The following is an 18,421-nucleotide window of genomic DNA, read 5'->3' on the forward strand; positions in this document are numbered from 1 at the left end:
TTGGTGACGTGATTTAGAGCAGAACTCCAAAAGTAAGAGACTGGAAAGAATTCTATATTTTTCGTGCATGCTTTCCTTAAGTTGTGTGCCCTATGCTGTTAGGGATTTAGAAAGAATCAGCACCTGAGAATGACCGGTTGTTATAGATAGCTACGCAGTTCGAGTTCATCCTTCACTCTCCAGAAGGTGTTTGCCTTTGCTGGTTGACAAGTCTGAGAACCTATGGAGTGTTTCACGTAGGGGAAGTATATTCTAGGCACTGGACTCAATGGTCTTATCAAAATCTTGTTTACTTACATACAATTTACACAGTGGTGACTATTTCCTCCATATATAAGCAGACATGGTATAATTTATACCTATTCGTGTTTGTTCAAAAAACTCCCAATCTATTTTTTTTTAATCGGAACAGTTCAAAAACTTTGACCAAACTGGTGAAAAGTCTTCCTTCTTGCCCCGTTATCAAAAAGACTAATTCAAATGTGTACACACACACACACACACACACACAGAGAGAGAGAGAGAGAGAGAGAGAGAGAGAGAGAGAGAGAGAGAGAGAGTTTCTCACAAAAAATACATTGCTGCAAATTAATTTATCTTTCCTATGTTCAAAACTGCTGCAGCCATTCCATATACTTAGGAAAGCCACAAATTATATTTTGATACCTACAACTAGGGATATAACAACAACAACAACAACAACAACAAAAACCCATACAGATATATCTTCCAGAGACTGATCCAAAAAAACATTGACAGTCTTGTCTCAAATACAAGAATCATAGGACAAAACCAAACTATCTCCAACAGTGTGATTGTAATCAAACTGAAGCAGGTTTTATTTTTTGTTTGGTCATAAAGTCATTTTATCTTCATGCAAACTTCATCTCAAATTGTTTTTAATACAATTCTCGACTGGCTTTCTAGTACAGAACATTCAAATTCATCACTCCTACGAACATATAAATGACTAATAGCAATTATATCATCTGTCATCATATTCTTCCAAAGCCAGATTACTGATTTTAAAGTCACAGATAGTTCCTCTGAAACAGAGGGGTCAAACTCAATTTTATTGAGGGCTGCATCAGGGTTGTGTTTGACCTTTGGGGGGGGGCTGGAGTGGGTGTGGCCAGCTCAATGTCACTTGTGTCGGGGACAGAGTCAGCTCCCAAGCTCCATTTCCGGTTGCGACAGCCTCCTGCAACCCTCTGCCAACAAAAACGGAGATCGGGAGAGTCCCGCACATCCCTTCCAAGCTCTGTTTCTGGCTGCAACAGCCTCCTGCAACACTCTGCCAGCGAAAGCAGAGCATGCGGCCCTCCTGATCTCCATTTCCGTCTGCGATTGCCTCCTGCTACTCTCTGCCAGCAAAAACAGAGCTCGCAAGGGCCATGCACAGCCCTCCCAAGCACCATTTTTACTGGCAGAGGCACCGTGGACTGATCCTTTTGCTGTTTCCAGGCTGTCCCCGCGGGCCAGATCTAAGCACCCCGCAGGCTGGATCCAGCCCATGGTCCTTCAGTTGGACCCCCCTGCCTAAAACATCTAAACAATGTGGAACAGTGGTGGGTTTCAAAAATTGTTTGAACCTACTCTATGGGTATGGCCTCCTTTGTGGGAGTGGCTTGCCACCAATATGATCAGATGGGAGTGGCTTGCCGCCCATGTGACTGGATATGAAGATGCCGATGACACTTGTCAGAACCACCTTAAATTACCTCACACACAGCACTGGCATGCATAAGAATAGGATGTGAACTTGTTTTTTAAAAGGCATCTTTGGTTTGCGTTAAAACAACTTCAACACACGCAATGTTCTGATTGCACCACAAACGCAGTAGTCATCCTTACCTTTCACAGAGGCCCTGAGTTTTATAAATATGAGCATGATAGTGTAGAATAATCATATCCAAGGACCAGTGGTGGGTTTCAAAAAAATTTGGAACCCCTTCTGTAAGTGTGGCCTGCTTTCCGGGTCCACTGGTGGAACCTCTTCTAACCGGTTCGGTAGATTTGACGAACTGGTTCTACCGAATAGGTGCAAACTGGTAGGAACCCACCTCTGCTGTGGAACCATGCTATAGATCCTTGTGGAGGATGGTAGTACAAATAAATAAATGGATGAACTTCAGAAGAAGCAGTTGAAGCTGGATCAAAGAAAACAAACATTGGGTGCTTAAGCTGAAAATACTTCCAGGACACACTTGGTAATAAATCAAGCTCATTGTCAGGGTTCCAAGTAACATCCCCAACGAAAGAAGACTCTGAGGTTAGAAGTTCCTCAAAGTTCCACTTTATTAGAGATGCCAGCCTCCGGGGCTGACACTCATTAAAAAAATTTTTTTTTTGCTTCCAGAGAACTGAGTTCACAGAAAGTAAAAGCATTATGACAGGTCCAGTTTATACACCTACACACAGATACAGATGGCATTTTAAAACTTGGATTATTTTATAGTGCAAACTTTTCATGGCTTCATGGGTCAAAATTACGTTTGTGATTCAATACTTCTCCAAGATGTGGTGCCACACTATTTCAGGGATGGCATTTACCTTCCTGCAAAGAGGAAATCCAGTACTTTAGTGAGGTCAGATAATCATTTTGTTAAATTGAAAGAGGGGGAGAGATCTTGAAGTGACTAAAGCTAGTATAATAGCCCAGTGACAAACCTGAATGTGTGAAAAATTAAGTCCCCTCCTTAAATGGGCAATTATAATTTATACAATGAAAATTTCACAGGACGCCCTTGCAAAGGAATGTATTCAGTACCTTCTCTGTTTGTTAAAATAATGTGATGGAATAAATATAGGAAGACTCCTGAAAAATTAAATCATCCTTGGAGTTACATTCATTTTAACCACATTTATATTAAGGGAATTCAACACCATCTTCCTAAGTCTTCTTCCAATTACATCAAAACATCGGATAAGTTCAAATTTACTAGCTGAAAAGAGCTCCTGAAAGTTTTTATGTGAGCAAAATAATGTGTTTTCTATGTTGTTGTTGTGAGCCAAAAGCATCAGATCTGATTTTCAGACTATCCAGACAGACAATCCAAAATCATCAATATGTAATTTTTTAATTTTACTTTCCAGTTGGAAAAAGTAACTTGGGCTTGCAAGATATTTTCAGAATTTCTAACTTTGCATATGACTTTTTCGGAGTATAAGACGCACCAAGTTTTGAAGAAGGAAATTTTTTAAAAAAGTTTTTTCACTCTGCAGACCTCTCAAAAACGGCCTGTTTTTCACAAAAATGGGCCTGTTTTTTAATCACAAAAAGGGCATGCATAGCCTTTAGGAGGCTTGTAGAGTGCTCCTGGTGGCTGGGGGTGTGTGTGTGCAAAAATGAGCAAAAAAGTCCCATTTTCTGCTAATTTTTGCCCTCCCCAGCTCCCGGGAGCACTCTAGAAGCCTCCTAAAGGCTATGCATGGCCTTTTTGCAAAGGGGCGGGATTTCAGGAGGCCAAAAATGCTGTATTCAATGTGTAAGACACACCCAGATTTTCACCCTCTTTTTTTGAGGGAAAAAGGTGCATCTTATACTCCGAAAAATATGGGTATGTAGCCAAATTAAAAAGAAAAGAACAAAGTTTCCTTGGTGTATTACCTCAAAAATGATTTGAATCAAGAAACAACACCATTAATAATTATCAATGATTTAAGTAAATCTAATCCTGGGGTAGAATTGGTAAAGCCAACTTTTATTAAAGAATCTCATATTCTATTTATGAAGATTGTTAGAATCATATTCAATAATAGTTGATTAATGAGTCTGGAATTTGTACAACATTCCCATTTATATTCTAAACACCATAGTTAGTACAATATTACTTGATTAACTTGTTAGAAACCAGTAATTAAGAAAAATCCCAGATTAGATATTTCTCCCTTTTCCCAATTTCCTTACTATTTTCTATGCAATGAAATTCTGTTTTAGAAGTATAAAGCAAGTTAAATTTATATTTAATACAGCAAAAATCCATGTCAGTCTTGCAATGAATGGAATGCATTAGTGATCATAATTCTTTGAAGTTCTGCTCTAACAGTTGATTCTTTTATATGAAATGTACATTCATTTCACATAAAAGAAGCTTTTATATAAATATAAAACCCTTACTTAGCCGTTTATACAACTGCTGTTATATTTATATTATTTCTATTAAATATAAACCCTTATAAATCCTGAGGATGGTGAGTGAGACCTCACCGAAACGTTGCCAATACAATCTCAATCTTACATGGGAAAAGACCCGAATACAATAAGACCAGAATACCTACACCCGTGAAAATCTACGAAAACATATGTGTGTATGTGTGTGTAAATATTTATATCAAATATAAATACATATAAAATATATACTTAGCAGTTACCCAAAGATGCTTAAGACTACTTAAAGAATGTACAGTATGTAATTTTCATTCAAAATTTTCAAGAGTGTGATATGAAATTATAGTACAAGCTATAGTTTGCTTTAACCTTAGCCATCAAGGAATGGGCAGTCATAAAATAATGTAGTCAAAAGCATTTCTGTGTGCATAGATATCTATAGGATGGGACATAAATGACAAAATGTATATTGTAACGTCACTATGCATCTTAATTGTTACATAGTGGAATGCAATATTGCAATGAAAGTAGGAAAGAATAGAGCTTGCGTTATGCTATCACGATGCCCAATTTGTCATTTTCGTGTCATAATGTAAAAATGTACTCCCATGCTTATGTATAGAGAATATATAAGCATGTTCTTTTTGTAAAGGTTTAATATAATGTAAAATATCAACTAAATTAAATTCAGGCAATCTAATCTAGATACGTATTAGATAGTTGACAATATAATATTGGTGACAGAGTGTTATGATCCAACAAGGCCTCAAATTTAATTCAAATTACCTTCAACTAGTATATGCTTCACTGACTTAATGTACATGTGTTGAGAAAATTATGTACTTGTTTTGTATAGCCTATGTTTGGAGCATGTAAATGTAAGAGTGATTAATGCAGATGACCCAGTCTGACAATGGCTGTAATAAATGATATTCTCTACCTGATATTTCCTCTTCAGCAATCAATTTGGAAAGTCTGCTAAGTAAGAAAGCAGCATTCTAAATTTGTACCATTAGAGTTGCCACTAAGACAAACTTCTTCCACTGAAGCTTTTTGTAAGAGCTGCTTATTCTGAGGAAGAATATACAGTAGGCAGTCCTAGACTTAAAACAATTTGTTTAGCAATTGTTCAAAGCTACTACTCCATTGGGGAAAAAAATGACGTATGACACAGTGGTGGGATTCAAATAATTTAACAACCGGTTCTCTGCCCTAATGACCAGCTGGGTAGGTGGGGCTCGGTGGTCATGTGACTGGGTGGGCGTGGCCAACTCAACGTCACTCATGTCGATGGGCGCTTCGTCTTAGCTGTTAGAATGTAATAAGGGTTAACCGGAGAGGCAGTTTCTGTAAGCAAGGCAATAAAAATTAGTCTAGAAACAACACCAGAATGTTTCCTTCCTGCCTTCCTTACTGGATTAGCCTTGTAAAGTGGAAAAAAACAAAATGAGATTTCTTCCAACAATTGGTTCTCTGAACTGCTTAGAAAGTTAACAACTGGTTCTCCCGAATAGGTGCAAACTGTCTGAATCCCACCACTGGTATGACAGTTTCCTACACTTACGACTGTTGCAGCATCCCCATGGCCATGTGATCAAAATTCAAGCACTTGGCAATTGACTCCTGTTTATCACGGTTACAGTGTCCTGAGGTTATATGATCACTTCGTGAACTTCTGCACAAGCAGAGTCATTGAGCAAGGGAGATTTAGTTAACAACCATGTTACTAGAATTAGAATCAAAATAGAGCTGGAAGGGACCTTGGAGGTCTTATAGTCCAACCCCCTACTCAAGTATACCATTTCAAACAGGTGGCCAGTCTTTTCTCCAATGATGAAGCACCTACAACTTCTGAAGGCAAGCTATCCCACGGGTTAATTGTTCTCACTGTTAGGAAGTTTCTCTTTAATTCCAGATTGCTTCTCTCCTTGATTAGTTTCCATACATTGTTTCTTGTCTTGTCTTCTGGTGCTTTGGAGAATAATTGGACTCCTTCTTCTTTGTGACAGCACCTCAAATAGTGGAATATTGATATGATGTCACCCCCTAGTCCTTCTTTTCTCTGGACAGGCCACATCCAATTCCTACAACCGTTCTTCCTATGTTTTTGTCTCTAGGTCTTTAATCATCTTAGTTGCTCTTTGCACTTTTTCCAGAGTCTCAACATCTTTTTTGTAATGTGGTGACTAAAACTAGATGTGTTGCAGCAGATTGAGGTTTGTAATCTACTTACAAAAGACCAGGACTCGATACCACAAAGGTGAGAAAAACAGGTTTATTTGATGCATCGAGTTCAGCGTGTTCACACACCAAAATCTGAACTGCCTGGGCTCTGCCCAGGATGCTACTTTTATGCCGTGTTCCACACTGTGCATTCTCAAGGCGTTTCCATACACGAGACAAACATGACATTTCGAAAAGGAGAAGTTCATTTGGAATGTTACAGAGAAGTACATAGGAAAAAATACAAGAAAGAGAAGTTCCTATAATGTCTTAAGCTGTCAGAAGTTTTACCTCTGTTCTATCTCTCACCCACGCCTGGCTTCCTGTGCCCCTCCTTTACAGGGTCTTGCCACACTGTTCAGCCCTATTTTTAATACTTATGAGGAAGTTGGAGAGAAAGTTCACTCCAGCTAAAAGTCAACTTTGGAACTCCAGGGCACTAGAATGAAAAGCCAAGCTAATATGAATTTATAAGGTCCATTCTAGTAATACCACCTAACCTGGCCAGCCACTGGTGGGTTTACCTGTGCACCTCCTCCTGCATCAGATGCAGTATTCCAGGTATGGTCTTACTAAGGTTTTATAAAGGAGTACTAATACCTCATGTGATTTCAACTCTATACCTCTGTTTATGCAACCAGGGGGACATTAGCTTTTTTGGCTGCTACTGTACACTGCTGGCTCATATTTAAGAAATCGTCCAGTAGGACTCCAAGCAGTGGTGGGTTGCTCATCCCGTTCCAACTGGTACCGGTTGGAACGGGGCCAGCGGCGTCCTCGTGCACGTGTGCAGTTCACGCATGCGTCTTAGTGCCCGCGCGATACTCCAGCTGCTCGCGGAGAATCACGCAGGCATTGTATGTGCCATGCGCCTGCGTGGAAGTGCAGAAGCCTTCAAAGACCGGTAAGGAGCGCGGGCAGGCGGGTGAGCCCTTCGGCATTCCCAGAAGTTACTTACTTCCGGGTTCACCGACCAACCGGTTCGTGCGGACCGCCGCAGACCGGTTGAAACCCACCCTGACTTCAAGTAACTCTTACAGTTACTGTTTTTGAATCAGGTTTCACTAAATCTGTACTTGTACCTTTGGTTTCTTCTGCCTAAGTGTAAAACCTTGCTTTTCTCCACATTTCATGTTGTTTGATAGAGCCTATTGTTCAAGTCTATCAAGATCTTTTTGGATCCTGAAGTTGTCTTCTGAGGTGTTGGCTATTCCTGCCAGCTTAGTGTCATCTGAAAACTTGATGGTCCCCTTTTTATTCCCTCATCTAAGTCATTTATGAAGATATTGAAGAATATCTAAGGGCCTAAGACAGAACCTTTTGGTACCCCACTGCTTACTTCCCTGCATGTAGATGTAATACCATTAAGGATTACTCACTGAGTACAATTTGTCGGCTAGTTACAAATCCATCTGGCGGTGATGCTGTCTATCCCACATTTTTCTAGTTTACCAAGAAGTAGGTTGTGATCTACTTTGTTGAATGCCTTACTGAAGTCTAGAGTATATTCTGTGCACAGCATTTTGCTGGTCTACTAATTTAGTCACTTTGTCAAAGAATGAAATAAGATTGATTGGCATGATCAATCAAGATCATGCCAAATTAATCTTATTTCATTAACAAACCCATGCTGGCTTCTAGTTTATTTGTTTCTAGATATTCCCAGATCTGTTCTTTGATTATCCCCTCCCCTCCATCTTCCCAGATATTGGTGTTAGGCTGATTGGTCTGTAGTTTCCTGGGTCTAGGTTTAGCTTTACTAACTTAACAACTGCTAAGTAAAAGCAAGAAAGATAATAAAATGGGCAAAATTCATTTAACAAATGTCTTAGCACTTAGCAACAGAAATATTGGGCTAATTGTGGTGGTAAGTTGATGATTGGTCTCTTGCAATAAATAAATATTATATTTATACTTGTTTCTGTTTGACAAGAGATCTCCTTAACTAAGACTTGCTTCTGTTTGAAAAGAGAACTCCGATCCTTTAATGTTCCATGCTACAAAATATGTTCCTGGTTTCATATAATTAACTTTAAAAAATAGCAGGCAGAGAACAAAAGCCTATATCCATCCTTCCCATATGTGAATTGCATTCCAAACACAGACGCAATTTAATAACTTTCCAGAGAACCTGGTTCTACACATATCTTCTGCATACAGCATGAAATAAATGAGTTCAAAGGAGCTTTCATGCCCTTCAACTTTCCCAAATCACCTGAGGATTTCAGCTGATAATCCCAGGTGAACATCTGCCCTTCGGAAATGTTTATCCATGCACAGTAGGGGGATACGTGCCTGTCCTGGTGAGTATGAATGAAACGAATTTCATGCACTGCTGTATCTCTTTAACAAGCAGGCGGAGAGCTAAAGGCTTAAAGAGCAGGTTTCCAAAAGCTGCTTAAATTGACGCAATTTGCTTCTGAGTCAGGGGGCATTAACTTCTGAGTAAAAAGGATAAAAGTCAACAGGAAGAAAAAATGACAAGGGCCTATATTTCCCACCATCTGTTCCTGTTGAAACTCTAAAGAGCTGGATATTTTCTTCCATCTCAGGAGCAAAGTTAGGAGACTGGAATGAGCCCCTTTTGGCGCCAGTTTGCACCCATCCCACCCCATCAACACACCAGCTGGTCCTTCTGAAGGGGAAGCAGCTTTGTCTTGATACCTGCTGGCTGTCAAGCAGGGACGTGCAGTCAGTAGAGGCAAGGGAGGCGAGGCCTCACCACTCTCCTCAGGGAAAGGAAAGGATTTTAAATAATTTTCTTAAAATAATTAAAGCCAGGGTAGTTGCTACCAGATTTCAAGTCACAGTGGCTTGGTGTCTGCTCTCAGTATTAACTAGGAGGAGGCCAGAGAACTAGGGGCCTCTTTTGCATAAGGATTTTTTCGCCTTTTAAGAGTTGAGCAAGGGTTAACATGGGAAGAATTTCTTATGCAAATGAGGCAAGTATTCTCTCGCCTCCTGTAGAGGGCATTTTTAGAGGCTTTTTCGAGTTTTCTAGGAGCGACTAGCTCAGTCTGACTTCAGAGCTCTGGCTTTTCAAGAGGGCAGGGCAGGGCAGGGCAGGGAGAAGCAGAGTTGAAATAGTCTCTGAAACAGCTGGAAAAGGTCCGTGTCTGGGGAGGGGGGAGGAATTCGAAAAGTTTGATTGGAAGGCAGCAGGGGAAGGGGAGGGGGTATGGCAGAGGAGCTGCTTTGAAGCCTTTGGAAAATAAAGCCAATCCAACGTCTGTGTTTGTGTTTGAGAGTGAGTGAGTGAATGAGAGAAGGATCGAAGTTCTCTGTCTGCGTGTGTCTGTTTGAGAGAGGGGGAGGGAAGGAGAGAGGGAGGGAGGAGGGGGAGGGAGAAGAAAAAGAATGGGAAAACTTATTTTGCAAGGGGGGAAAATGCTGTCGCTTTAAATCGGAACTTAGCATGCCTGGCTGTGGAATTCTGGGAGTTGAAGTCCACAAGTCTAAAAACAGCCTCACCGGGGCTAAAGCTGACCGCACATCACTGCTGTCAAGGTGGCTATCTTGTGATCTGTCAAGATGACCAGGGCCTTGTCTGCGACTTGGATTTTTCTGTGGTTTTAAAACTCTCAGCCTGGCTGAGAGAAAAGCATAACTGCACAAGTCACTCAAAACTTTGTTGATGCGGGAAGCAGAAAGCCCTGGTGACTTGTTGAAAGTGTCAGGCCTGCAGTTTTCCTTTGGATCTTTGGCCTGCCACACTTTCTATTATTCTACTCTGCCTTTTTCTATTGTGGGAAAATGGAGGGGGGGGGATTGTACGGAGTTACTTAATATGTAGCCAAAACAAAATTCCTTCTAGAAAGCCAAGGGCATGCTTTGACTCTGCACCTCTGCACCTGAGGTTGGACCATGTGCTGGATTTATGGGTGTGGGGGCAAGATCTTGAACTTTCAACTAGGTGGGGAAAACCTGGAAGCTTTCAGCCGAGGTGGCACAGTGGTTAAATGCAGCACTGCAGGCTACTTCAGCTGACTGCAGTTCGGCTGTTCAAATCTCACCGGCTCAGGGTTGACTCAGCCTTCCATCCTTCCGAGGTGGGTAAAATGAGGACCTGGATTGTTGTTGGGGGCAATATGCTGACTCTGTAAACTGCTTAGAGAGGGCTGAAAGCCCTATGAAGCGGTATATAAGTCTAACTGCTATTGCTATTCAGTTTCGGGTTTCCCCAGATGTGTCAACATGGCTCTCTTAATAAATTGGAACTTTGAGCAATACTTTGCCTTGGACTCTGATTTATTTTTCGATGCTATTTGGAACCCTGACAGGGAGTCCTTTTGCAAGTAATGGTCTGTTGTACTAAGCTAAGCTAACAGTACTACTGTCAACTTTCCCTTACTCTTCTATATATTGGCAGTTAAGGGATACCAAACATTTCCTAGTAGAAAATCAGGGCAAAACAACCTGCCTCTAACCAGTGGTGTATTAACCATTAAGCAGACTAAGCACGTGCTTAGGACACCAGGCCCAAAGGGGGCACCAGAAAGTTCATAAAGAAAGAAAAACAATGAAGATTTGTACAGTATGTACAAAGGAGGGGGGGGGGCATCAAGACTTGTCAGTGCTTAGGGCACCAGTGAGCCTTAATCCGCCACTGCCTCTAACAAACATGAGTTCTACCTCCTGGGTTTTGTCTAAAAATTGATAACTGTACTGGGCACATCTGAGGGAGAAGGAAAATATATTTCACTGACCTACGGTAGTGCTTGCAATATATATATTCCAATGTATGCAAAGCATTATATGAACATCTAGGAGTCATAATGGATCCCGAAATATAACTAGCAAGTTGGTCTTGAGTTACAACCTTTGACTTCCTTTGTAATTTTTTGGATTATTTGTGGTAGTAAAGTGGTCAGCAACTCTTGTTATTGGCCATATCCCGTGATAATATCAGTGAACAAGAAACCTCTTTCTTATTAAAAATAAAAATGTATATGAAAAATACATTATACATTTACTTTCCAAAATATTTAGCTTTACAGTTGTTCAAAGGCATAGATCCTGTTTGATAGAATAGTGTTTGAACTAGAAGGCTCCTGATTAATCTTAGCGTCACCATAAGCCGGGTGGGCAGATATGAAATGTACTGTCCTCAAGTAAAACATCACTCTCAAACCTTGGATCATATCCTGCTTCTTCTTCCCACGCTTTGTGAGCCAAAAAGTAATACCAGGTCCAACTTAAAATTTGAGGCATTTCCTTACTGAGTTGAATGGGAACAGATCTCTAGTTTCAAAATAAAATTTTCATAATTGGGGGCCTTTCAGCATTCAGGTGCAGTGCCCTACACCCAATTTAAAGTCTCTTTAAATTGGGCGTAGGGTGTTGTATCTGAATGCTGAAATTTGTCTGAAGAAACCCTTTTATTGGAAGCTAAAAAGTCTTGAATTCTACCCTTAATGTATGTCTGTGCCCATGCATATATAGAGAAAAATTGCTTATCTAGCAGATCATTAACATTCATTTTTTTCAGACATTTTGGCCACTGACTGCACTAAAAGTTAATTTTTTTTATTTCAAAAGGGATTGACAGGACCTGATGGATCACCAGGTCCAGCCGGTTCAAAAGGACAAAAGGTAAGATTAAACTCTTTCATTAAGATTTCCTTCCCATTTTTCAATCTCCAGACTCTCTTATTTAATTACGGTATAGGATTGGAGGTGCTTGCCAGTTGCTGAATAATAATAATAATAACAACAACAACAACAACAACAACAATAACAACACACCTGACATAACAATAGTTGAAAAGAAAAAAGTATGGTTCATTGACATTGCAATACCTGGAGATGCACAAATTGAAGATAAACAGCAAGAAAAAAAATCACAAAGTACCAGGACTTGCAAATTGAAGTTGAGCCACTGTGGAAAAAGAAATCGTGTGTTGTCCCGATTGTAATTGGAGCCCTTGGAGCAATACTTAAAGAGCTACCTCTCTATTTGGAAATTCTAAATTTATCAGACTTGAACATTCTGATTCTACAAAAAAACACCCTACTTGGAACAGCTTATATCCTCCGACGTTACCTTAACAGTTCCTAGGTCCTTGATTAGGATTCGAGCTGTTCAGCTACCAACCAGCCCCAAAGGCTGTGAATCTCACCAAAGATTAACCACATAATAATAATGGCACTTGGCACCATGTCCAAGAATTTTACAAGATACATCAACAAATTGCAGCTTCCTGCAATAACACCAGCGGAACTGCCAAAAAATGTGCTATTCGGAACATCTTATATTTTAAGAAGGTACTTGATTGATACCTAGGACACTGGCAGCAAACCGTATCAACCATTAGCACCAGTCACTGGTATTTGTAATGCATTTTTGAATGTTCAGTTGGCTGAGTTTCATGTTTAATGAATAAACTATATAACAACAACAACAACAACATTCTCAATAGGTGGATAAAAATGCCAAATCCAGTCTAAAGATCTGGCTGTATGATGAACCATAATAATAACTCACATTTTTCTATATATTTCAAGGTGGCAAACATATCTAATTCTCCTGTCTTCTATTTTCCCCAAAGCCCTGTGAAGTTAGAGAGGGCTGAAAGCCCTATGAAGCGGTATATAAGTCTAACTGCTATTGCTATTGCTAAGTAACTTGGGCTGAGAGAGATAACTGTGGTTCACTTGGGTTTTCATGCCTAAAACAAGTCTAGAACTCACACCTCCTCAATTCCTGGACTCTGCCTTGTCTCTAAACAAAATGTAACACAAACCAAAAAGAACTTGTATAAATGTTTGAAATATTTGAAATGTTGTAACATTTATGATTTTTAGGGTGAAGTGGGCTTGCCTGGAGGCCGTGGACTTCCTGTAAGTCATTGATTTTTATATGGTATCTTTTTTTAATAATTGGTATTATGAAATATATTTGCTTAACTATTCTGCAAAAATCAGATCAATTAAAAAAAAACTCTTTAAACCTGGAGGAAGTTTCTGGTCATCTATAGAAGAGCTCAGAAAGTACTCTCCTGTCTTGAAATAGGTTGGGGATATTAGTCTTTGTGGCCTTCATATTACTTAACACCAGAAAATAGCTTTGAGTTGATAATAGAATTCAAATTCCATCAGGAAGCTCTTTTTATTTGTGAATAAGATTGGATAATAGAGTCTCTTCAGTTGAAAGTGCTAAAATTTGAAGCAGGAATTTTTAAAAACCCTCCTCCCTCCCTTCCAACAAAGGGATTTTACCTTGTTTATAAAATCAGAGGAACTGTAAAGCAAGCACTAATTGGAAATATATTTAAAATGTATTCAAAGAGCTCTAGAATAGGATTCTGGGTTAAATAGATGCATCTTAAATTGCTTCTGAAAGATACTCAAATGTTGGAGAACTACAAAGGAAAAAAGCTTTGTTAGAATGAGTGGGGTAGGGGGAGGATTACCCTCCAATAAAATTATTCTTCATGTGGGATTTTTGTTAAAATAATAAGTGCTTCTACCTGCAGGGGCATCCTGTGCTGGTGCATGTGTGTTTGTGTGTGTGTGTGTGTGTGTGTGAGAGAGAGAGAGAGATCTCAAGATGGTGGCTGCAATTATGCAATTGAATCCTTGTCTTTTAAATAGGCATGTGATGTGTGTAGAAAAAGGTCAGGATTGATGATATGGATATTTTGACATTTTACATCCTACGTGCAGACATATACCTACCTACCATACTTCTGATCCCACTCTAGCTTTCTCATGGCAACCATTTGCATTTAAGAATATAGTTATGTGTTGTGGCCCAGCAGGTGCCGTTCGAGCTGTCACCAGACTCTGACAGCGAGAGGCCCTCTGAGTCGGCTCTGGAGGATGTCGAGGACCCTGGACAGGGTTCCAACTCTGAGCAGGGTGCAGAGAGGCTGGTTGGCCACTAGGAGGCACCTGAGCCTTGGACCAGTGGGGAGGAGGCAAGGGAGAGTGAGCCGGAGACCAGTAGTGAGTTGTTTTTGGATGCACACCATCGAAGAGCTACTAAGAGTCAGGAACAATTACGCAATTACAGGAGGTGATTGTACTCAGCTGGTGGTCATTAGGCTCCTTTCCAGACTATAAAAAGCTACTTATGCACACGGCCCTCTTTGCAGAAGTCAACGTAGGATTGAATGTCGGAGGACAGTACTAGGAGCTTGGCAGGCTGGATTGCTGCCAAGCCTTATCTGTGTTTATTGCTGCCTGAGTTTGTCTGAGTTGCTGCCAAGGTCCTTATCTGTTTGTTTTGCTTGGCTTTCAGCCACCAAGGTGTTGGTGTCTTGCTATTAAAGGACATTCCAGTTAAGCTTTTTCTCGGCATTCGTTACTGGGTGGAGGAGGGGGTCAGAACAATTATGCATTTGTCATCTTTAACTTTCTTCTCAGATGACACTGCTAAGTCCATATTTCCTCAGGTTCTGTGATCTATTTACCATATCATCATAGCCATTTAAGTTACAGGTGCCAGTAAAACAAAGCAGTAAAGATGAAATGTTTCATGGAGATAAATGAAAGATATAAAGAGGGTAGAAAGAACAACATCACATAACAAATGCTGGTGGAAGTAATCTGTCAATTTGGTGTGAAGTGTGATCAGTATGCTGGAGATATACAGTTGAACATCACTACCTTATGCAGGGCCGGATTTTCCTATAGGCTAACTAGGCTTCAGCCTAGGGCCTCAAGATCAAGAGGGGCCTACATTCAAATTGTTAGCAAAATTAAAATTACACTATTCTAAAAACAGTGAACACTAAAACACTGAACCGAAAATAAGGAGAAATTCTATGCATATGACTAATAAACAAACATAAAAATGTATTGGTTAAGATCGTTTCAGCGCCGCGGCAGTTGGGGAGCCCGCCCACGTTCCCGGCACCAGCAGTCGGGTGAGAGGTGCGGCCGCTCCCAGTAGCTGCCCCATTGACGCGGAGCCCAACAGCGGCCAGGCAGTTGAGGGTGAGGGGGCCGAGCCGGGGAGCTGAGCGCAGCAGGGGAGGCGGCTGGCCTCGCTGCCTTTGCCGCAGAGCAGAGCCGCCCTCCGTTGGGAGGCCAGCTATATATATTGATATATTGATATATATCACAGTAATGATGTATTTTATTGTCTCTCATGTAATTTACAAACTTAAAAATGGGAGGTGAAAGGGCCTCATAAGTGGAATAGCCTAGGGCCTCTTTTCATCTAAATCCGGCCCTGACCTTACGCCAGGTCAGAATGCTATTGTTATTTCACAACCTCATTCTCTTAGGAGAGAAATACAGGAACACCAATAGAAATATCTTCTAATTCATTGTTGACAGTAATTAAAAACCTTTTCCCATGCCGTAATTTCTTTATTAAAATGAAGTTTGGGACCAATCTTTCCCAGAGAAGCTACTGATGGATGGGTTTTTTTCCCCAGTTTCAACCCTGATGAGCTCTTTCATCAGATTGAACAAATGACTTTTCCTCTCTGCACACAAAGTGACCTGAATCACCTCAACAGGAAGTAGTAGAGCAGAGAGGCGAACCTTGTAGACTTGGTTTGTCAAAAAAATCAGAAAACGCATAATTTGACTCTTCTGGCATGCTACACAAATAATTTTCTCTCCCCACCTAATCTAGGCCTCCCTGAAGAGTGACACTTGGCAGCAGTGATGAGTCTGGGCCTCAAATAAACGCCCAGGCCTTGACTTCAGCCTTAGCACCACTCAAAAAAGCTGCCTTGTGCATGTGAGCCTTGGGGAATGCTGTGATTGTCCCATGGCCCAATGCTCCCCAGAATTTGCCATGTTCCACTTATTTCAGTAAATGTCTTTCTGTTGACGGGTCATTGTGGCCACCCAAAGCTGTTCTGGGTCCCACAAAGCCTTTGTTCTTGAAGAAACTTCAGAAAATGTTCTTCCATGGCAGTCTCCCAAAATTGCAAGAAGACACAATTCTTTCATGTTTTTGGAGCCTCTGGAGGCTATGTAAAAGCTCCAGTCTGCATAAAAGCTTCATTTGGGAGCCCTAAATTGCATGAGGACGGGCTGTACTTTTGAGAATAGTTGCTGGGTGTTGGTGAATAGAATATCGAACCATAAAGCTGGAAGGGTCCAGGGAGATCTTCTAGTCTGGCCCCCAGCTCAAGGCAGAAGTCCTTATACCATTCCGGTTAAATGGTTGTGCAGTCTATTTTTGAAAATCTCTAGTGATGAAACACCCCCAAGCCTGAGAGAAAAGCTATTCCATTGATTAATCGTTCTTAATGTTAGGAAATTCCACCTTAGTTCTAGAATGGATCTCTCTTTAACAAGTTTCCACCCATTGGCAATTGTCCAAGAGCCGAGGTGGCGCAGTGGTTAGGGTGCAGTACTGCAGGCCACTTCAGCTGACTGCTATCTGCAGTTCAGCGGTTCTAATCTCACCGGCTCAAGGTTGACTCAACCTTCCATCCTTCCGAGGTGGATGAAATGAGGACCCAGACTGTAGGGGTGATATGCTGACTCTGTAAACCGCTTAGAAAGGGCTGAAAGCCCTATGAAGCGGCATATAAGTCTAACTGCTATTGCTATTGCTATTGTCCTGCCCCCAGGTGCTTTAAAAAAAATAAGTTAACCCCCCCTCTTCTCTGAATGCTGACATGCGAATGTTGGCATGTCACCTAAAACATTTTTGCATGCCATTTTTGACATGTGTCATAGGTTCACCATCACTGCTTCCAATCCTCACCTTCACAGATGATTCAGAAGGGTATTATGGTCAATATTTATGAGAGGAGTACCATAATACCACAAAGACATGGAGCAGAAACTACAGCAGACTGTAAATGTACTGATTGTTGGTATAGGATGCTGCTATGGACATGGCAATGCTTATGGGGTTCAGGCTGTAGAGCCATTAGGGCTGAAAAGGAAAAGAATACATCCGTCAGTAGCTCCTTTGGTTGAAAGCTTCACTTCAGTAAAAAAATAAAATAAAAACAGAAGCATGGAAAATGTTCTAAGTATTTCAAACAAAGAATTTAGAGATCTTTCAAATTGACTGTGAAATCATCATTGTTTTCAGTGCTTGGCCCCATTCTATCTTCTTGTAAGCTTTGGATAGTGGAGTTCTTGTCTAGCCTCCTTCCTTTGGGTAAAGAAAACAGATTTTTGCCTCTTGAAAATAAATGTTGAAACAATCCAGAATAAGCTTCTGTAGAAAAATGTGGTCATTTCTAGGCTAGTGTGGCAATAACTGTGAAACTTGCATTTTAAACTGTGAAGTTGTACTTTTAAGCGCAGATTAATCAAGCAAGAAAATGGCTTTGTCTGTTCTGAATTATCACATTCAACATCTGTCTCAAAGATAATTAAAACTGCCTTGAAATCCTTTGTTAACTCAACAAATTGGAGAGATGAAAACAATATTTTCTGGTCCCAGTTAAAAATGTCAATGTTTGTTTTTCCATTCTGAATAATATCTACAGTTGGTTTGAGTTGAAAACTAAATATATAAAAATAATGAGAAAACTTTGTTGTTGTTTTTCTATTTTAGGGAAAGGGAATTCCTGGACCTCCTGTGAGTAGGGTTTTTTTTTGTTTTTTTGTTTTGCACTTTGAAACAGTCTGCACATACCACTGGTGGGTTTCAAAAATTGTTCGAACCTACTCTGTGGGTGTGGCCTCCTTTGTGGGAGTGGCTTGCCGCCCATGTGACCGGATATGAAGATGCCGACGACACTTGTCAGAACCACCTTAAATTACCTCACACATAGCACTGGCATGCATAAGAATATGATGTAAACTTGTTTTTTAAAAGGCATCTTTGGTTTGCGTTAGAACAACTTCAACACACGCAATGTTCTGATTGCACCACAAACGCAGTAGTCATCCTTACCTTTCACAGAGGCATTGAGTTTTATAAATATGAGTATGATAGTGTAGAATAATCATATCCAAGGACCAGTGGTGGGTTTCAAAAAAGTTTGGGACCTCTTCTGTAGGTGTGGCCTGCTTTCCGGGTCCACTGGTGGAACCTCTTCTAACCGGTTCAGTAGATTTGACAAACCGGTTCTACCGAATAGGTGCGAACTGGTTGGAACCCACCTCTGGCACATACCCAGTAACCATCTCAACAAGCCCCCACAGTTTTCTTGG

General features: G+C 40.7%; 1 protein-coding gene across 1 annotated transcript in view; it reads left to right on the top strand.

Moving 5' to 3' along the window:
- Nucleotides 1-18,421, top strand: part of COL9A1 (collagen type IX alpha 1 chain) — a 96,855-nt gene that overhangs the window by 22,875 nt on the left and 55,559 nt on the right. The window contains exons 9-11 of the mRNA XM_087719044.1: nt 11,873-11,926; nt 13,139-13,174; nt 17,820-17,843. Coding sequence (XP_087575170.1) covers nt 11,873-11,926; nt 13,139-13,174; nt 17,820-17,843 — 114 coding nt within the window. The remainder of the gene's footprint in view (nt 1-11,872; nt 11,927-13,138; nt 13,175-17,819; nt 17,844-18,421) is intronic.

Source organism: Thamnophis sirtalis, unplaced genomic scaffold, assembly GCF_051295495.1.
Source record: "Thamnophis sirtalis isolate CommonGarterSnake01/CBP01778 unplaced genomic scaffold, rThaSir2_p1.2 scaffold_6, whole genome shotgun sequence".
Taxonomy (NCBI): domain Eukaryota; kingdom Metazoa; phylum Chordata; class Lepidosauria; order Squamata; family Natricidae; genus Thamnophis; species Thamnophis sirtalis.